Genomic DNA, 20,564 nt, shown 5'->3' with positions numbered 1-20,564 from the left:
TCCGAAGCCGCAGAGCCCGGCCGCGGATTGGCCGGGCGGGGCGCGAGAGGCGGGAGAGCCGGGGGAAGGGGCGAGGAGGAGGTAGGCGGCGGGAGGCGGGGGGAGGAGGGTCCGCCCGCGGATTGGCGGGCGCCGGGCGAAGGTGGGGCGGCCGGAGGCGCCGCGTGAAGCCGCTGATTGGCCGCGGCTGAGCGGAGGGGGGCGGGGCGCGGCGGCCGGGAGGGGAGGGCAGGGGGGTTGGCGGGAGGAGCGCGGGGGAGCAGCCGCCGCCGCCGCCGCGGCCCCTCCGCTCGCCGCCCCGATGCCGGCGGGCACGGAGCAGCCGGGCGGCGCCGCCGAGGAGCAGCAGCAGCCGCCGGCCGACAGGCCGACCTCGGGCCGCCGCCGCCCGCCGCCCGCCGAGCAGGGGGAGGAGTCGGCGGGCAGCCGGGTGCTGCGGGGCGGCCGGGAGCGGGGCCGCGCCGCGGGGGGAGCCGCCGCCGCCGCCGCCGTTGCTTCCCGCCGCCGCAAGGCCGAATACCCCCGGCGCCGCCGCAGCAGCCCCGCGGCCCGACCCGCCGCCGAGCAGCCCGCCGCCGCCGAGACGCCGCCCGCCACCAAGAAGGGCGCCCACCGCGCCGGGTGAGTGCCCTGCGGCCGTCTCCGTGGCCTCGGGGCGGGGTGAGTGGTGGGGGGAAGGGAGGGAGGGAGGGAGGGAGGCGGCCCCGGGCTGGGCACCCTCTCCCCTACCGCCTGCCCGCTGCCCTCCACGACGCCCGGGCCCGCCCGGTGTCCCGCTGCGCCAGGCCGCCTTTTGCCCCCCCACTCCCCCCCACCCCGGCTCCTTCGTCGGCCCAAACGCTGCCCCCGCATCCGCTTGTCCCGCGCCCGCTTTCGGGGCGAGCGCCTGCCTCCCCTGCGTCAGCCTGCCCTCGCCGCCTGTTCCGGTCCCCAGCCCTCGGGCAGCGCCCGAAGGATGCCGCTGGGCTCGTCGTCCCGTGGGGAGCCCCGGCTCGAGGCGGTTTTATCCCTGGAGAAGGGAGCTAGGCGCCCGCACGTGTGCGCTCCCCGTAGGATAGCTCTTCTGGGTCGTTAAAACGACAAAGGCCCTCCGATGACCCGCGCCGGTAAGGCTCGGTTTTTTTGCTGGTGTGTTATCGTGCATCGGCTGCTTACAGCTTCTTCTGGGTGAAATGACCCAGGCCGATAAAAGGTTTCGGAGCCAGCGCTTTGAGAATGAGGAAACAGGCCTGTGCCCGCAGTGTGAAATTAGGGCTCGTTCTCCACACGTGAATAACTCAGTGTTTTGTTTCTGCTGCCGGACTATAGAAGCTCTGTCTTATGTTTACCTTTTATACTTTTTCAGGTGCACAGATAAAGCAGCCGGTAAAGGTAAGGGCCGAATTACTTATTCGTACTGTTGCGTTCCTTCCAGAAAATCAGGGCTTTCCCACGAAGGAAGCCAAACATCTGTTGGATCTTCCTTTTAAAAAAAGCTTGGCTGCTTGGTGACTTGCAGTTTCTTTCCAAGATCTTTCTTAAGACTGCGGGACCGCGATAAGCTGCCGATGACGTTCGCATGTGCCCAACGTGCAGAAACTTATTCTTCCAAATAACCACTAGGGTATTGCTTTCAACTGTGAAAAGTTGAGACCACGGTACACAGTAGTTTGACAACTCTTAGCAGGCAATAGTCCTAAACAGCTCGTGAACGCCGGGTTCACAACTGCCTCGGTGGCTGTGGCGTTGCAGGTGTTGGCCCTCAGGAGACATGCGAAAGGTGTGTGGCAATAAGAGCGTTCAAATAGTTACGCTCGTTCTGGTCTAGCCTGTCTGTGTTCGGTGGGTGGCGGATTTCTTACGCTTACGGCTTCAGGGATGAGCGAGGGATGTTTTGGAGGGGGAGAGAGGGCAGCGGCTTGCTGGATCTAAACGAGGAGGTGCTAGTTGCCAGGTGTTGTGGCAAGGATGCGAATGCGAGCTGCGCGAACCCTGTGCATCCGTTTAGCAGCTTCTCATAGACAAGTGGAAGGCTTTCCTCCTTCCCCAGTAACTCCGTCTGCAACAGTTCCAAAAAGACAAAGAAGAAAGGGGGGAAGCAAAAAAAAAAAGGAACTTTATGTGGTGTTGCTTTTGATCAGCCAGTGCAGAATCCTCGCGGGGGATAAAACAGCTAGGGACGAGGTTATGTACCCCCACAAATAAATTCACCTTTTCTGCTGGAGCTTTTCAGTTCTTATTTGCAGGCGTTTGCATCTAAAAACTTGCAGGCAGCCTTTATTCTTATAACTCTATAACTTTTTAACTTAATTTCTCCGAGTTCATAAGTTTCTTCCATTTGGGTGTTGAAATCTGTCACGTTTCTACCTGGCAAGGCGTATTTTTGCGAAGCAAACCGGAACTAAGTGCCGCGTGTTTAGGACAGACCCCGCTCGTGCCTGTTGACCTTTTACTGTGTAAAGCGTATACTGGGCAGAGTATTGTAAGAACTTCAGCCCCCTAGGTAAAGCCAAGTCGCTGAAATGCGTGAAAAGGCACGGGCTCGCTGCTTAGCATATGTACAAAGAGGTGTTACCATCAAATATTTTAATGGTAACTCCTAGTGTTTTGAATAGCCTTTGGTAGAAGTGCTTATGCGGTAGTGCTGGGAAGCTGGCAAAATTTTTACCCGTTTTTACCCCCGTTTCTTGGGTCTTGTTTGGAAGTGGCGAATTTCAATCCGGAGCTTCCCGAGTTTGATCTCCCTCTTTACTTTAGCCTTTATAAACTTTGGGCTCTGAGCAGTTCAGCTGTCCTTGAATGCGAGAATGGAAAAAGTATTTATTGGATTTCGTGGATTATTATTGTTATTTTTTTTATGATTAGCCCCACAGCCAAAACGCATAGCATCAACCTTTGCGTAGAAATTGGCATCGCTGAAAAGTAATGAGTAGTTTTATTCCAAAGAACATCTGTTTCGATTGAGTGTGTGTTTGGGGGGGGGGGGGTTGCCTTTAAAATACATGATAAGTGGGAATGGCGCACTTCTGTGCGTCCCAAGCGCCGGGACGGAGGCCGTACTGCACGCTTAGGCTTATTTGGGAAGACGTGGAAATGGAGTGAATCAAGGTGCCTTCCTCAGGTACGCGGATCATATGGTATGCAGAAGAAAAGCTGCCCCCGGCCCTTTAGCCTTCTAGGATAAAATGTTTTAAAAAAGTCCGGTCAGGTGTTAGCAAGCTGCAACTTCCCTTGCATGGCAGGGTTTTTGGTAGCCAGGAAACCTCTGGACTTCCTAAAGGGAAAACGCAGTTTGTCTTTCTACCGTTGGGTAGAGCTGGGTTGGCGAAGAAATCCCGTAAAACTATTGATCGGTTGAGGGGTTCTGATGAAGTCTTTGAATTCAGTGCCAGCGTTTATTGACTTGAGTTCTGGCGTGGAATTTAATTCTCTTTCCATGGTGATTTGCGTTATGCCATCACCCTTTACTATAAAATATTCCATCCGGTTTAGAACACTACACTTACATGAGCTTTGCCATAACCATTAGCCTCTGTCTACTGGACAAAGAAGTTTGTGGCAGTGAAACGCATCCGGTAACACAGCTGCGCCGTGACATCCTGTTTGTCCGATAGAGAAATGTAAACCTTGCTGCACCAAAATTTGTTCAGGGAGTTTTGTAGGTAGTTGCCTGGCGCTTGGAATCATACCCTGATGCGAAGTCGCCAGCGCTGCTGTTGCTAGAGAAAGTTTATGGGTGATGGGTGTAGTCACAGCTAAATCGATGCTGTCGGTTGTAAAAGAACTGCTGGAACAGTGCGAGTGCCTCGCCGAGTTTGGCCTCCTCCTGTACAGCGCCATGGGATCAGAGGGCTTTTCTGCTCGATGGCTTCAGAGCACCGGCACAAAGGTCCGTCTGTGCAGGTCTGATGGTAAGATTACAGGAAGGTTAAAGTCGAAGGTGTGTATTGTGTCAGACCTGGTATGCGATTGTTACCGTGCTGGCGTGCGAGGAGGCAGTTGCAAAGTCAGCCGTACCTATTGTATTTCCTGTTCTGTCTGCTTAGTCAGGCAACTGCCATATTTTCCTAATGCAGTTTTATAGAAATATTAATTGCGTAAATAGAGCGTTTAATCTCAGCTTAAAAACAAACTTGTACAGCTGGAGCCAAGCTGCGTAATGTGATTCATATTTGACTTCCTACGACGCTACGTGTTCTCGTGGAAATAATTTTCATTTTAGTTAGGCCCGAATAGCTTTAATTATTGGATTATAGGTTTAATGAATACATTTCAGATCCTGTCCTTCCATAACTGAACTGAAAACTGAGTACTTACTGTTCAAAGTTATGTTAGCAATCAAATGAAGCGTATTTCTTGGGCTTAATTTTACATCCAAACCAGTTTCTGGCTGGATTCACTTATTGTAACGTTTTACCTCTGCTCTCTAGTGACCGTTCTTAAGAGTTTGAATGAGATCTTTCAGTTGGTGACAGTTTGAGAGGTCATTAAAAATCAGTAAAATTAACGGTGTAGCTGTTATGGAAGGGATGTTGGAGTAGTGGCTGATTATACGGCAGCTGAGAAGAGAGAAAAACGCTTGTCTAAACAATAAAAAAAAAAGTTGAAAACGTGAACCTTCAGAATTAAATAACGCTAATGCAGAAATGTAAAGATGCTAGGTTTGTGCTTAACGATGGAGTCCCTGTCCTACAGCGTTCTCGAAACGTATGCGCCTTGTCCTCAAGGTTTCAGAGCTTCTTGGCTGCAAGAACATTACTTCCCCTCTAGTAGAAGAAAGGGGGTGAGGAAAGAGCGTTGGCACAGACTTAACGTGCCGTGAGCGAACACTCGGATTACTAAATCTCTGCGTCTAACGCTGCTCCGTTCCCGTCGCGCAGGTGGAACGGGCTTGGTGTGGATCCTTGCTACGTGCAAGCCGTTTTTCTTGCACGCTTTCGCGTTTGCAGCTTTGCGTTTGCATTGCTGCTCTCTTCGCAAGAGCAAAAAGTGGATCCAGCGCGATTCCTTAAACGCTGCTAGGCGTGCAGCTGCGTAACGCTGTTGGACTGTTGAAAGGTGGCGAGAGGACGTGATTTGAGAGGTAAGACAGAGCTACGCGAAGCCTTGACTTTAAGCTGCGGGCAAAAACATACTTAGCGGCATGCGCGTAGAGAACCCGCGTCCTTGGAAGTGAGCTGTCGAACCTGAGGATTTCGGAGGTCCGTGTTCAACCTTTTTATGCGCGGCCCTAAGGAAATTTAGAGAGGAACGTGGGATTCTCACGCTGTTGACCTAACGTCTGAGGCGAGCGTGGGCCGGAGGACCGTGCCGGTGGCATTTACATACCCCTTTAAATGAGGGGAAGGCGTTCTGCCCGCCAAATACCTTTGTCAGATGCTCACACGTTTGGAGAATTGTCTTGGTGATTTGCTCCTGGGTTTGTTTCTGGTCTCTTAGTATGGAATTACTGTAAGTTTACTTTGTTGGTTATCTAACATTTTGGCCGTTCTCCTACCACGGAGGCTTTCAAGCTGTGGTTTGAAGGCTCCAGGGGAGAGGGGAAGTCAGGAAAGTGGGTTGTTTTTTTTTTTTTTTTTTTTTTTCCCCTCCAAGGACTGTGAAAGAAACTGAGTGGCAAATACAAGCTTACTTTGTAGCAGTCCATTCTTAAACTGTGAGAAAAACTGTTAAGGCTAGAAAAAGATGGAAAATGCCAAGGCTGGAGTTGTGCTGAATGGTCTTGCAGTACAGATAAGTCGCGTTATACCTCGTTACGTGCATCCTTAAAGCTTCACGCTGCTTTGGTAACGACCGGCTTTCCCTTAGGAATTTGTCATCGTTTTGAAAGAGACGTGTCGTTACGTAAAATCGAACCTTCTGAAAATGGGCTGAATTTAAATGACTGAAATTGCTAAGAATTGGTTTTGACTTCAGTGAAGGTTTTTCCTGTGTCCTATGTGTACCGTTTCACAGCTCTTCTTGGAAAAAACAGATACAGAGCTGTTCAGATGGAGGGTTACGCTGGGATTTTTTTTTTTCCTGCGTTTCGATTTTTGGCTGTGCCATTGTAAAATGCAATGGTTAATGCCCTATCTGTCCTATAGGTAGTGGGTTAAGTCTGAGTCACGGACGGTCTGATAGCTGTGTATTTATTGTGATGCCGTTATTTTCATAACAGTCAGGTTGTAACTTAATAACGTATAGCTGATTATTTGTATTGATTGTACACAGGTATTTTCTGAAAGCGTCTGTTGTGCAGGGTTAGTAAGAAGCTTTCACGTGTTTTATAAATCAAGATTTAGAAAACTCCTGTTTTGTAATTAAAAAAAATTGAAACCTTCGTTTTTTATAATCCTCAAGAAGTAGGAAACGAATAGATAAAATGCCATGGGGATTTTTTTTACTACTGTAATATTAAAAAGAGATGAATATACTGTTGCAACAAGCGAGCTGTAAGGAAGGATGCTGCAGGCTGAAAGTAGATTCGTGTATAAGAACTCGAACAGCTAAACAAGTCTGGCAAAAAAAAAAAAAGCGGCCTCCCAAACAACTCCCTTTTTCATTTCTTAGGGTAATTGAATGGGTCCTCGATCTGCCAATCGAGCGAAAATGGTGCATAGCAACGCATGGCACCTCTGTTATAAAAGGCTGGTTTATGCCGAGCTCACAAGTTGTGCAGTCAGCAAGCGCAGAAGTAAGCAAGCGCCAAAGAGCAGAAGCAGCTCTGCTTCTGCTGGAGCCGCGTCCGTTGTTGTCCCCAGCGAAACGCGCGCCCGGGAGCGTCTCAGACTGGTGCTGCGCGCGCTGGCCGGCCAGCAGACCTTTGCAAAATGGCGTACGCGCTAGCGCTGTTCCTGTGCCCCGTTCCTTTGGGGGGAAAAAGGGGTAACGTGGGTCTCTGCTCTCTGACTCCCCCGCTTAGCTTTTCCAAAGCGCGCAGCAGCGTGGGCACTGGATTTGCAAGGTATTAGAGGAACAAGGATAGAAGGAAAGCGATGGACGCGGCGTGATCGTGCGAGTAACGTTTACTAATTCTTCAGGAAACAAGTGGCAGTTGGTTTTGGCTTTCTCTGCTCTTTTTTGACAAGTAATTGATCTGGGATTTTTTTTTTTCCTGTTTTCCTTCCCTGTTTGGAAGGAAGGTTGAGGAGATGTTGGCTGTGCGGCACGCATGTTTGCCGCTCGGGCCCTGCTCAGCTTGCTGCCTGTTATCCAGAGACACTCCTAACGCTTGTTACATCCAGCAGGGTAAAAAGGGGTAGCAAGCGTCCCGTTCTGCAAAAGAAAACGTGATGGGGTTAGGCGTGACGCGGCTGCAAGCGAAGAGAGAAACAAGGTACGAGGCAGCAAGAGTATACCAGTCTCCGTGGCTTCCTGCGAGTCTGCTGCCTGGCAGGTAGATTTATGGTGTTGGGAGGAATCGAGATTCGTAAGGGTGAGTTGATTGCCCGGGTCTGGGAAAGAGCGGCTGAACTTTGGTGTTTAGCCCTCTCATTTCAGTTTGTGGCAACTTGGATGTATTCAGGGAAACGTGATGTGGGTTTTGAGACAGGGATGTTTTCTCTGGTCCAGTAACCTTGCGTGCTCTTCTCCAAAGGCAGAAGTATAAGGCGTGGACGCGAATACGTTTGCCTGCCCGAAACGCAAATCTGTGGTGACCAGCGTGCTGGGTTGAGACTGGGCGTTACTGGGCAATGCTCGGAGAAGCAGAACAGCCTCCAGAGTCTTCTCTCTCCGTTCTCCAAACCTATTCGTGACAACTTTGTAGCTAGATGCCTCTCAGGGTTTCGTCTTTTTTCCCCTCCTGACTGGCATTTTCTTTGCCAAGTTTAATCTTAAAGGATACTTGTTGCTTGTTGTATTAAGGCAACTCCTTCACCCTGATCTGTGAAGGTTTTCTGCGCTGGACAGTGAGGCGTTTCGTTTAAAGGCCGCCGGGAAGGATCGGCAGAGTGGCAAAAGTAGCTCAGAACGAAAGCTGTTTACCAGTAAGTAACTTGGTTAAGGGAGAGTTAAACGTAGGGAAAATCCGGAGAGCCGGAAGATCAGAAGGATTGGTAGGACCTGAAAAAACCGGATTTATCCCATCTCTCTCGACTGATTTCCTGTAAAGATGCAGGCGCCCACCCAGCTCCCGAGCGTAGCCCCTGCGGAGGCTAGGGAGTGAGGCAGGTCATTCTGAAGGTCGGTATCAGAGAGTCGCAGAGGAGAGCGAGCGTGCGGGTGTTTCTTGGTCCGCGAAGTCGTAGCTCCCGTTGCCCCCTGTGAAACGTCCTTCAGGCGAAAGACGGCAGCACGGAGGCTCGATGTAAGGTTACATACGCCGACTGGCCAGCGGACCGCTGCCAAAAGGAGAGCGTGCCGTTTGTTCGGCAGCAGCTGATCTGAGAAGGAAGCGCTTGATGCTTTCCTCTTTGCCTCTCGCCGGGGATGCCTTGATGTCTGTCCTTGCATGTCATGTGTTCTTTCGTCCTCCTCCGGGAGGTCTGAGTCCCTATGACCTGGTGTCTGTCGCCGCTGTTGACGCGTACGATTGAAATAACAGGATGTTGGCCTATAATCCGTTTTCCGGGTGTCTTCTGGGAGGACAGGAACCTTCTGCCAAAATTGCTGCTAGGCAGAGCTAGTGGTGTTGACGAGCGCGTGCAGTTTTAAATGCAGAATTGAGTAGAGACTCTCGAATGGAAAGGTTTGTTTCTTACCTTTCAGTCTCGGGAGATTCGAGCAGAATCCTTCTTGTTTGCAGATAGTCTGCAAACGCGTTTATGCAGCTTGTTTCCCGTGCTGCTTTGTGCTGTTAGCAAAATCCTGCCGCCTGTGCAGCGTGGCTCCCTATGGAGAGGGGTTAAATCCCGGGATTTTAAAATAAATCTTGTTTTGCGGTCTGAGGGGAAAGTTTTGGGGAACGCTATGGTTTCACTGGCCACTGCGCCCCAATGCTTTGCGGGTGTAGCTTGCCTGGCGCAGCCCTGACCCTCGCGCAGGGGGTCGGGCCTGTGTCCGCTGCAGGTAGAGTCTAGGATTGCAATGGTTTTAAACTATAGCTCTGGGCTACTTTACGAGTTTCGTTGTAAAATGAATATTTGATGCGTCTCCTAACTGTATTTTCTTGGCGGCGGCGCAGAGGTATTCGCAGCACGCGAAAAAAGCGGCGAAGCTGTTGGACGCGTCCTGAAGTAGAGGAAAAAGTGAAAAAGAGGCGTCACGTGGCAAGGCTTGTTAAACGCCTCCGCTTCAGAGAAACGGAGCAAAATTGCAAAGTTAGTGGTGCCTTGGGTGTACTTTGTAGAAACGTATTCTGAGGGAGGCCCTTCTCGACTCTGCTGTATGTTTAGTCTTTAAAATACTACCTCTTGCTAAGAGGTCGGCCTTAACGCCTGATCTTCCAAAGGCCTAGAGGCTTTTCAGGAGCAGCAGTACGCGTTGACGCTGGTAGAGCGGCAGCGGTTGGGGAAATTTCTAGAGAACGGTCCCAGAACGCATTTGGAGGCTTTGACTGAGCGCTCAGAAAATGAGAACATTCACAATTAGCATTAAAAAAGTAAAGCAATCGTAGTTTGCGTTACGATCTGCAACACCGGGAAGCCAACAAGTCACAGTTCAGGCTCTCGTGATGAGGCTGGCTTTATACGTGTAAGGCATCAAACTGGGTTGCTGTTTCACGATGAACTTGCTATGCCTGATATCCTGTAGTCTGGGCAGGTTTTTCAGCCAAACGTGGGGTTATTCCGGCTTTGTTAATCAGGGCTTGGGGAAGGAGGGACGCAAAACAAACAACGCGCTAAAAGCGAAAGGTTGCGTGCTTCAACCCCCGGCCGTCTTGGTGGTGACCCCTGCTAGACTTGCTCAAGTTTGACACCCTTCTTGTCGTGGGAGGCCAAAACTGGAGGGGGTACCCAAACGCGGCCTCAAAGAGGGCCGGATAAAGGGGGATAACCTCGTCCCTCCACGTCCTGGCTGCGCTCCTGCGGATGCTGTTGGCCCCCTCGCTGCCAAGGCACGCTGCTAGCTCAGGACATGCAGTTTGCTTTCCGCCGGGAATCCTGGGGCCTTCCCAGCCCATCCTTAGAGGACTCTGCCCAGAGCCTGCCAGCAGATCCGTAGGGCACTGCCTGGCATCTCAGCTCTACTATCTGCCGATGCTTAGGCAACTGAATCCCACCTGGAACTAGATGGTAATGTAAATGGATGCAAGTAAAACGGGGTGGGTCGGAGCTTAGGCGAGGAAGAACACGGGCCCCGTCGGGTACTGGCTTTCAGCGCTAAAGCAATGCCAAACTGGAGTAGTGAGCGCGGACAGCTATTTGGAATTAATTTCTTTAGCGCGTCAGGATTTGTGAAATATCAAAAGATACTTGGGTTCGTTACGGGCCAGTGGTTACGGCAAGCACAAAAAAAAAAAAGGGATCAAGTGAACTATACGTGGAAATTTTTAATTTTTAGAGCATGAACTTGCTCACATAGACATTTTAGCCAGTATTGTTATCTTGCCAAAACGTATCTGGAGATCAGCCATCAGCCAAAAAGAAAACCACCTGTAGAAGCTAAAAATGAGTGAAAACACCTCAGGCTGACGGTGCTTGTGATGCTTTTTGCTTTAGCATGGTCCCAGAAGCATCCGTCTCGGATTCCTCAGGATTGTTACCAGGTGTACGTTTTTGATCAGATTTGTGTTTGGGAGGTTCTCCCACCGTGACTTCTGATGCGGGCCGACTTGGAAGCTGGTCTTTCCTAAAACAGTTAGGAAGGTTTGTCGTGAGCGTCTGTCTTGTAGCACTTACGGGAGATCAAAGCCAGCAAATAATCTTATAAGCCTTTATCAGAGAAAACGTAAGCTGTTTTTAAATGTTTGCCTCTTTAGTTAGATAGGGAACGTGATGAGCCTTTTAAATGAAGTTTGCTGAGGTAAGGCCCTGGGATGTGTCCTGTCTCACTTGGCAGCGTTACGCTTCAAAATTGCGATAGGTAGCGGTCTCCCTTGTCGGAGTTGACAGGGAAGTCCCGCTATTCAACGGCATTCAGCAGAGGGGAGTGTGAATTAGTGGTGGGATTTATGCTTATTACTATTAATGAGATTACAACGGGTGTTTCAGATCCCAAAGAGGAGAAGGAAGAGGAGGAAGTCTCTGGTGTTCTCAGCCACGGCTCGCTCGTCAGCACGGCCAGGCCCAGCAGAAGCTGGCGCAGTAGCAGATCGGCCACTGCTGCCCGCCGGCGTGAAACCGAGAATTCGCGTGCCTCCAGATCCAAGACTGGTTCCCTGCAGCTCGTCTGCAAGTCGGAACCAAACACGGACCAGCTTGAATACGGTACGTGGCAAGCCCCTGGCATGGCGGTGCCTGGAGATAGTCAGGTCTTGGGAGTCTTTGAAGGTGCCGTCCGGGGGGAGGGAGCTGGACGAGGGCATAACTTTGTGAGTTGTATGCTGACTGTGGCTGGTACAGGCATGGTGCTTCTTGGTCATGAGTACCTTCTGCCACCAGCACTCCTGGCGCTGAATGTCGGCGGAGGTATCTTGAGGCAGATGAGCTCACTGCAGCGAACACAGATTGAAACCTAATGGTGACTTTTCCTTTCAGAGGTCACAGAAGAGCATCAGTCTCCAGCTGGAATCAGGTAGGAAGCTCTTATTTTCTTATTTTGTGGTATTCCTTCATATGAAGTGTTTCAGGAAGGGGAAAATAACGGGCTTGAGGTGTTTTTTGGTTTTGGGTTTTGTTTTTTATTGGGGGGGAGGGGGGAACCCTCCTGTGAAAGGTTCTGTGGGAAGGATAGTAGTTCTGTTCTCCTTCAGCCCTGGGCCTTTCTGTCTCTAGTCTGGATTGCAAGATGGACTGCAGATGTCAGGAGAAAGTTCTGTGTAATAGTGTCTTTCCCATCCTGGGAGATGGTGCGTGCACGTTCTTGGAGTAGTGCTTAAGCTGTTGCTGCTAAACTTGTCCGTTCTCCTTTTCTGCTGGCAGTGATGACGAGGAGGAGATGCTCATCAGTGAGGAAGAAGTTCCCTTCAAAGATGACCCCAGAGATGAAACCTACAAGCCTCACTTAGAAAAGTATACACTCGATTATGTTACTTACTGGGCTTTTCAGCCAAAACAATTGCGGTAACTTAGTTGAACTAGCTTAACGTGACCCAAAGAACCCAAGCTAGTTGCTAAGGTGGAATAGTTCCCATTGAGCATAGTGTTGTCCCAGTGCCTACAGCTAACAGGATACTTTTCCTCTGATGGATTTAGGCCTTTAGACTCCTTCTGGCTGCCAGGTTCTTCCTTTAATCCTTGTTCGTACTCGCCATTAGAAATGGGACCTAATAAGCAGCTATGAGCTCCTATTCAGTTTTTGCTTGATTCTTTGTGTTTTTAAAAAAAAAAAAAAAAAAAGCAGAGGAGGGCAGGAGAAGTCCTTTGCGCTACCATTGTGTTGAAGAATCCTGCACAGGAAGCCGGAGGTGTTTAAAAGAGACTAAGAGGAGGGGAGAGAGAGCAGAGGGTGTTGCAGCGTAGGTACGGGTGGCCTGGAGATTCCTGCTCAGTGTTGGAATACGTTGTGTTTGTACCTTTGCAGGGAAGCCCCGAAGCAAAGGAGAAAAGCCAGCAAGGGCAAGGAGGAAAAAGAGAAGCAGAAAGAGATTAAGGTAGAAGTGAAAGAAGAAAGTGAGTTTCAGGAAGATGAAGAACCGCCGAGGAAGTGAGTAAAACTCCGCAAGTATGCGTTTCGGTGTATGTGTTTTGTAGGTTTCCCGCGGCACTTTAAGTAGGAGAGCGGCTTTTTTGCCCTTCTACGCCAGAATGATAATAGGGGAGACCCTCTTGTTCCGAGTCCTGCTTTCTGCTGTCTCGCCTACGTAAAGGGAGTGGTGTTTTCATTTAGTAGAAGCTGAACTGCTCCGTACGTCTGCGAAACAAATCTCTTCTGTTGTGCACCTAGAGGCAGACGTGGGAGCGCTTTGTACGCGTCGCGGGGGACGTGTCCCTTTCTTACCTTTGGGACTGACATACTAGAGCTGGGGAAAGAATAGCCGTGCTCTGGCTCCTTTTGGAGAAATAAAAAGAACAAATGTTTGCTACCTTGCGCTGCCGTGGTATTGTGGGTGGAGCCTCAAAATCTCTGGGTGTATCGTCCCTTGGATTGGACGCTGAAGCTCTTCTCCTAGCAACTGGGGTAGATGGGATTGATACGCCTGTGTGAAAGCCTTTCTTTGGGATAGTGTGAAAAAGCAGTTTTTGTGGTTCTCTGTGAGAAATGAAAACAAATGGGGCTCCCTCTGCTGGCCTGCGGTGTTTGGCAGCCTTTAAGGCTGATGTTCTCACGCTGTTCCCAAGCTGCAGCAGGGCAGACTTATATCGGAGACCTAAGGGCACAGATACTTTGAGATTCCACCCCCCCCCCTCCACCCCCCCCATGAAAAACAGCTTTCTGGGGCTTAATGTTCTGTTGTTTGGATCAGATGCTGCTTTTGCGCCTAACAAAACCCCTGCGTCTGGACTTGAATTTTGAGTGCCTGCTCAGCTTGTTACTGTTGTGGCCTTGCTATCAATAAAGATGCCTCAGTGCAATCTAGGAAAGACTTTATCTCTGCTGTAAACGTCTCGGCGCAGCAATGCGATCAAGCAGGCGCGCTGTTCTGGGCAGAGCTGTTGCTCAGGAGGGTGACGTTTTTACATGTAAACACGGGTCTGTCTGCTCAGATAGAGCCAAAAGATTTTGTTTTGACAGGTGCATGAGCTACTGCAGTTAATTCAGAGGACTGAAAAACAGCTTCTGGATCATTTAATCCAGTTCTTCCCAGCCGCAGACTGGTATTTTGCACAGGGTACAACACATTACTCAGCAGAGCAGAGGGAAATAAGAGGGCACCATCGGTTCCCAACTAGGTTGGCAAAATTATATGTTTAGGAAAAAATGCATTAGGAAGTAGGAAGGATTGTGTGAGCTAACCACACGAAGCGTTTATGTCTTAAAAGCCTTGCCTTCCTCTGAATCTGCATCCAGGTTGCACTTGATTGATTTTTTTTTTTTTTCTAGACCTTGCAGGTAATGAAGCATTAGCTTGCAAGCCGTCTGCAGCAGTAACTTGTAAGGGCAGAGTCTGCTGTGCTGATATGCAGCCTGGAAAAGGCTGAATGTTATCACAAGATCACAAATTGTTTGGACAGTTGCAGGTTTAAGAGAAGAATGCAAAGTGTATGATGCATGGTTGAGGGGTTTTATAATAGCTGTTCCTCACTCCATTGTGGCAGAAGAGTTGGTAATTTTTAATGGCAGTCTGTGGGGCTTGTGGTCGTCTGGTACCTGTTTACCGTCGTTTGCACAATTGCGAACGATGGACTGAAAAGTGTTTGGATGAATGCCTCTAAGGCAATGACGTTCAAAAATATGCTGCGTGCTAGACCTAGTGGCTGGTCACGCAGCCACAGCCCAGCTAGGTTGGCAGAGGCAGGGTGGTTTGAGGTCTGTGGCACGTCACCAAAAGTCAAGTAGGAAGAAGTGCGACCTACGGATCAGAAAGGTGGGGAGCGATGTAGTGCTCAGCACCCGTAGAGACAACTCGCATCAAGGCCTGGCTGCTTGCCTCCCTTAGGGAACCTGCCCTTTTACTTCAAGAGCTTTACCCTAGAAACTCTTCTGGCATTTTGATCCAGAGCAGGTGGTTGTTTAATTCTGACCTGCTGGGCGCAGTGTTATTTTTCAGCCTAAAAGTCTGCGACGGTTCTTTAGTATTTCTTATAGCACGGCTCTCTAGCACAGTCTCTGGATGTTGTATTATTTTAGGGTCTGGTTGGCTGAGCTCGTTCATGTAAGACCTACTTCAAAATCCATTGTGATAGTGAGGAAAACTTATTCTCCCCCTACACGCATCCCTCCGCTTGTGCTTTCTTTTGCTTTAAACTGGCAATATTTTCCTGTAAGCAATGCTCTGCTCAGCAGAGCATGCTTTTGTTTTTCAACTCGGCCTGGTACCTATGTCAAGAAGCCTCTTTCAATTCTGTTTCTGTAACCCTGTCGCAGGAGAGGAAGGAGGAGAAAGGATGACAAGAGCCCAAGGCTGCCCAAGAGGAGGTAAGTGATGCCCTCTACTCGTTTCTGCTCTGAAGACCTGCTTCCTTTGTGTCCTACGCTGGGATATTAACTGTCTCAAAGCCATCTCTTTTGCACGATGTAGAAATCTGCTTTTAAAGGGAGGTCAAGGCATGCTACTGCTTTTTCTTCCCTCCTTGCCCTGCCCTCGCTCCCAAGGATGTGGTTTAGTTTCTTCCAACTGAACCTCTTTTCCCCCCCCCCCCCCCCCCCCCCCCCTTTCTCGGTTGATGCCTAGCTGGGCAGCAGCCGGGGGAAGCAGCTGGGAGCTCCGTCTCTCCTGGGGTTTTCTCAGCTCTGGTGAGAGCCCTCAAGCAGGGCTGGGAGCAGAGGGGTCCCTGTCAGCACCACCCACGTGGGAATACTGGAGCAGCAATCCCTTGCTCTCACGTCACTGCTGAGCTGCGCTCAGTGGTCGTTTGTCTTACTGCTGCCCTGGCTTCAGGCGTGCCAGCTGAGCGCTCTGCCTATTTTCTTCCCGACTTCTTAGGAAGAAGCCTCCAATACAGTATGTCCGCTGTGAGATGGAAGGCTGCGGCACAGTCTTGGCTCACCCGCGTTACCTGCAGGTTGGTTGAGATTTTTTTCCGCTTCTTGAAAGGCACGTTTGCCGTTTACAACAGGCAGCTAATCTTTCGCTGGCGCCTTTCTAACCCTGCCTTTTTGATAGACATCATGAATCATGGCGAGTTGTGACCAAGCGTGGCTTTGCATCTGCCCTGTTGCCAGATGCCCGCGTTTGTTTGGCTTGCTTTTATTGCTGAAGGTCCAAGCCTTTGTGTCTGTGCTATGAGGGTGTCTTGTCAGTGACCGGAGTCTGGTGGCCTGCTGAGATGCCATCTGTGATCGGTATATCTTCGCCAGGTAAAGAGAGAGTTTGCAACCTTTTGCGTTCCTTTTTCAGCATCACATAAAGTATCAGCACTTGCTGAAGAAGAAATACGTGTGTCCCCATCCCTCCTGTGGTCGGCTTTTCCGGCTCCAGAAGCAGCTCCTGCGGCATGCCAAACACCACACAGGTACGGGGAGGTGGGGCCTAAATCCAAACTCCTCATCTGGTCAGTGAATGGAGAGGCGGAGGAAAAATTGAGAAGCCTCCAGGTCTTCAGGGGAGGGTGAAGCTGAGGCAGGTGGTATTGCTTTGCAGCAGCACCACATATTACTCTGTTCTGGATTACCGTGTTTTAAGGTAAAGAGTGGAATAGGCTGTAGAGGTTTTTGTTAACCCTTTGGCAAGTATCGTTCAGGGGCCCTATAGAGGGATGGAACAAGCCAAGCTTTGTCTTAGTTTGCTGGTCCTTCAGTATTGGTCAGAAAGGATAGTTAGCTCCAAATTGCCTCTTAACTCTCCGGATCGACTGCTCTGGTGTCTTGAGGGGCACCGCGTCCTTTACTGTGTCTGCTGGCCCCCCAGTGTCTCTGGTTCTGGGGGAGCTTCTGGTTCTAGCTTTGTGGGTAGCTTTACCGACGGTGCGGGAGGGCTGGGAGAGGGAGCGGGTCTGCAGGCAGGTAATGCTCAGACCGGTGTTGCCTTTCAGATCAAAGGGATTATATCTGTGAATACTGTGCCCGGGCATTCAAGAGTTCTCATAACTTGGCAGTGCACCGGATGATCCATACAGGCGAGAAGCCCTTGCAGTGAGTACCTCTGCCTGTGTCTTTCTCTCCTCCTCTGAGCTGACCCATGGATACGCCCGTTCTTGGACTGCGTCGGGAGCAGGGGCGGCTCTGAAGACAGGGCTGGAACCTGTTCTCGGAGTCCCAGCTCTCTCCGAACACACGCTCGTAGGAGCGTTTGAACCTGCCACTAGTGGTTTCACTTGCTCCTTGAGGCAGTGTCTCGGGAGAGATCTGAGGAGCATGAATAAAGCCCTCTGCAAACGTAACTGGAAGAGCTGGAGCTACGGTGACGTGCCGTTTTAGCGAGCCTTGCTGTTTTCTTGGGCCGCCTCCTTGCTAACGCCGCCTACGAGCGCGTGCCGATGCCGCCCTGTTGTGACCTCTGCCTTCTCCCCTTCCCTAGGTGTGAGATCTGTGGGTTCACCTGCCGGCAGAAGGCTTCCCTGAACTGGCACATGAAGAAGCATGACGCGGACTCCTTCTACCAGTTCTCCTGCAACATTTGTGGCAAGAAGTTCGAGAAGAAGGACAGCGTCGTGGCCCACAAAGCCAAGAGCCACCCAGAGGTGCTTATCGCTGAAGCGCTGGCTGCCAACGCGGGTGCCCTGATCACCAGCACCGACATTTTGGGCACTAATCCTGAGGCCATTGCGCCGCCCACCGATGGCCAGGGCCTCCCCCTTCTTCCCGACCCCCTGGGAAGCGCCGCCCCAGCAGATTGCCTGCTGCTGAACCCTGACGGGATGCCGAAGACGTACTGCGGCGGGGCGGAGCGCGTGAGCCTCGTGGCTGACGGCAAGCTCTTTGTGGGCAGCGGCAGCAGTAGCAACCCGGAAGGGCTGGTCATGAACACAGAGATCCTGGGAGCCACCACAGAGGTGCTCATTGAAGATTCAGACTCCACCGGACCTTAGTGGGCGGGGAGCACGCGGGTGCTGGGACAGTTTGGACTCTGTATTTAAAAGGAAAAAAAGAAAGAAAAAAAAAATGGAGAAACTTATTGAAAGAGAGAAAAGTTAAACAAAACTTAAGATACTAGTAAATAACCGAAGGGTCTGCTCCCCTCCAGCGTGGATCACAGCACATCCTCTTTCTCCCAACCACTTCTCTCTCTCTTTCTCCCTCTGCCCCTTTGTAGAAAGGGGCACGCGCCGCCGTTACCAGAGCGAGTTGGATCGAGCGACGGATTTCTCCAAGGCGGGGGGAACGGCTGAAACCCTTTGCTCTGCCCCAAAGCAGATGCCTTTCTGGCTCCTTGACGCGGCCCCCCACTTGCAAACTAGAACGCCGTTTGTGCTCTGGACGAGTTTCTCGGGACTCCCTCCCGCCCCCGTGGTCCCAACTTCTATGCATCGCTGCACTCTGGTCCTTGCAGTCTCATTCTTCCTCCCCGGGGCTGGGAGTTTGGCTTGGCACTTTAGGCCCCCTCAGCAGGGTGAGCTGTAAAACAGCACGCGTCCCTCTCCCCACCGCGCTCCTCTGCTCCGTCTCTGGCAGGAAGTCTAGGGAACGCCCTGGCTCGTAGATCGTGTTTGCTCGGAGAGGCCTGGGGGGCTGCGGGAGCCCTGCGCGGGAGAGGCAAGGAGGAGCATCCCGGTTTGACGACAGTAATTTGCACTTTGAACGTGTTTCGTTTTCGTGTTGTGGTAACAAGATTCCTTATTTATTGATAAAAGGGTCGGTATTTTTTAGTTATGTTCTTGGTTTTTTGGGGGGGGGGGGGGTGGTTTGGGGAAGGGTTCGGGCTGTTTCCCAGTAGGCTCCTTCACGCTAGCGAGTTGTAGGGAGCGAGCGGTGCCGTCGTAAGAGCAGCGGGGAGAACGGAGGTGAAGGGCGGCGTTCTGGAGTCGCGGCTTTCCCGGAGTAGAGCGAGAGCCCCTGGAGAAAGAGCCTCGTTGGCAGCGAGAGTCTTTGCAGCAGCGTTTTTAACTGGGAGGATGAGGTGAGTGGTGGAACGGCCGGCTCCTGCCTCCCTCCCGGCTTGCAATGAACTCCTTGCATTAATTGCCTTCCCCCCTCCTCCCCTCTTTCCCCCCCCCCACCCCCTTTTGCCTCATCCCTGCTCCCTAGCCTTGCAGGGAAGAACATCGTTAGCTAGGAACTTGTTGGCTTGACTTAGGACAGCTCTGAGCCGCTTACCGGCGGCGGCATGTCCTGCTCCTCTTCCAACGCTGCCTCTCCTTTCCAGGTCTAGGCAAAGAAGTGGGCGCAGAGAGCGGAAACGGTTGTCTCGGGGCTCGTTTACGCAACGCGACAGACTGATGCGGGACTAAGGGGGCTGTCGGCTTCTCGGCCCGGCCCGGTTCGCGGGGCGCCGTCCTTGTCCTCCAGGCTCCTCGCTCGGGGCGCCAACGGCCCCGCTTTCCTGTGAAAGGCGGCGGTTGAAGCAGCGCCCGCCGGCGTCGTTAGGAGAGCTGGGGGCCCTTGGAACCGCTTCCGTAGGATGCGGCGCGTCTCGGGTCTTTTCTGCTCCCTTGTCTGAAGGCCACCGGGTCTCCGCGCGCAGTTTGAATTCTTGGCGGTTTTGGAAGAGGTGGAAAATAACCTGGCTTGTTTTTTTTTGTTGTTGTTTGTTTGCTTGGGTGTTTTTTTTTCCCCTCTCTCTCTCCAGTCGGGTTTATGTGGTTGGGAGCAGAGCTGAAGTGTCTGGTCCGAGCGCGAGATGGGTCTGCGCCGCGAAGCTGCTAGGCCAAATCGGGTGTTGGGGACTTGAGTTGGGAACTTCCTATGAAAAACTGACGGTAGGGCCCCCGCTGTCCCCCATGCTGCCTGAGAATCCGCCTGCGGCTCGAGCCAGGTAGCTTTTGTTGGGTTGCTCTTCCCGATAGAGAGAGAGATTCATATATATATATATTTTTTCTCCCCCCACCACTTCCTCCTCGTCGAAACCTCTGTCGGAGCGAGTCGAAACACTTTCTGGTGTTGGTTGGGGCGGTTCGCGGTCGAAGCGTTGGCGAGCGTGGTGTCCCGCGCCCTGGGTAGGGGCATCTCCCGCTCCCCCTCGGAGAGGAGGGCGAGGGCCGCCGGCGCGGGGCAGGGGGAAGCAGCGCGGCGTCGAGCTCAAACCCCTTTCTCCAGTCGGCGAGATCCGAACCTCTTGCTTGGATGCAAACAGGCCCGAACCGTCGCCGTTTCCCGCTAGCAGCTTTTTCCGGGTGGCCGGCCGACGATGCCCTGCCGTCGCCAACAGCAGCGTCCCGCAGCACGACGAGCCGCGGCCCCAGCCCTTTCCGCCCCCGCGCGGCGGCCCAACGCCGGCCCGGCCCAACTCGTGCCGCCTGCCGGGAGCGCCAAACGCTCTGGGGCTGCGGGTCGGCGCCTCGGCCCGAGCTGCTTTTCGTACCCTGGCCCTCGAGCCGGCGCGGAGCGGGCAGAGCCTCGCGCGCAACACTACCAGGAGAGCTTAAGGCTTTTCTTCCCCCCCTCCGTGTTGTCCCGTAGCTTTTCCCCCCCCCTTTTTTTTTTTTGTTTTTCGGCTCTGGGCCTGGCTGTCCTCCCAGCGCAGCCCACTCCCTTCCCAGCGCCGCAGAGGCCGGGGTAGCTCCCTTCCCGCTCCCCGAGACCGCCGCGGCCCCGTCGCCGCCGCTCCACCTCTCTCCTCCACTCGCATGCCGTTTGCTTCAATAAATTATTGTAGTAGTTTGCAATAAACTCTTTTTGTATTTTTTTTCCCCCTGTATTTCTTTATTTATCTATTTTAGTAGTAGTAGTATTTCTTTTTTTTTTTTTTTTTTCCTCCCCCCCCAACCCACCTTGGGGCAGGGGAAGGGAGCGGTGGGGGGGCCGGAGCTGGCTGGGGCGCGGGTGCGGTGGCCCCCTGGCCGGGAGCCGGAGGCCGGGGTGGGCTCCGCACCCAGCAGTGCGGACCCTCTGGGCCGAGGTGCTGTGTAATAGCCTAATAAAGG

At 52.1% G+C, this 20,564-nt stretch overlaps 1 protein-coding gene across 2 annotated transcripts; it reads left to right on the top strand.

Moving 5' to 3' along the window:
* Window positions 1-301: 301 nt before the first annotated feature.
* ZFP91 (ZFP91 zinc finger protein, atypical E3 ubiquitin ligase) lies at window positions 302-20,328 on the top strand. Of its 2 annotated transcripts, XR_011141259.1 has the most exons (12): window positions 302-621; window positions 1,346-1,371; window positions 11,055-11,270; window positions 11,541-11,577; window positions 11,925-12,014; window positions 12,526-12,648; window positions 14,971-15,021; window positions 15,530-15,608; window positions 15,944-16,058; window positions 16,578-16,677; window positions 17,063-18,601; window positions 18,848-20,328. XR_011141259.1 is itself a non-coding variant. In XM_068944457.1 (11 exons), exons 1-11 carry the CDS (start codon window positions 302-304, stop codon window positions 17,571-17,573), a joined length of 1,668 nt encoding a protein of 555 aa, XP_068800558.1. In that variant the 3' UTR covers window positions 17,574-20,328. The 2 variants fall into 2 exon arrangements, 1 of the variants encoding a protein (XP_068800558.1); XM_068944457.1 differs by having other exon boundaries at window positions 17,063-20,328.
* The last annotated feature ends 236 nt before the right edge of the window (window positions 20,329-20,564 follow it).

Source organism: Struthio camelus, chromosome 5 (genome assembly GCF_040807025.1).
Source record: "Struthio camelus isolate bStrCam1 chromosome 5, bStrCam1.hap1, whole genome shotgun sequence".
In the NCBI taxonomy this organism is placed as follows: domain Eukaryota; kingdom Metazoa; phylum Chordata; class Aves; order Struthioniformes; family Struthionidae; genus Struthio; species Struthio camelus.
Note: the sequence above shows the minus strand (reverse complement) of the source record. Positions and strands in the feature narration are given on the sequence as shown.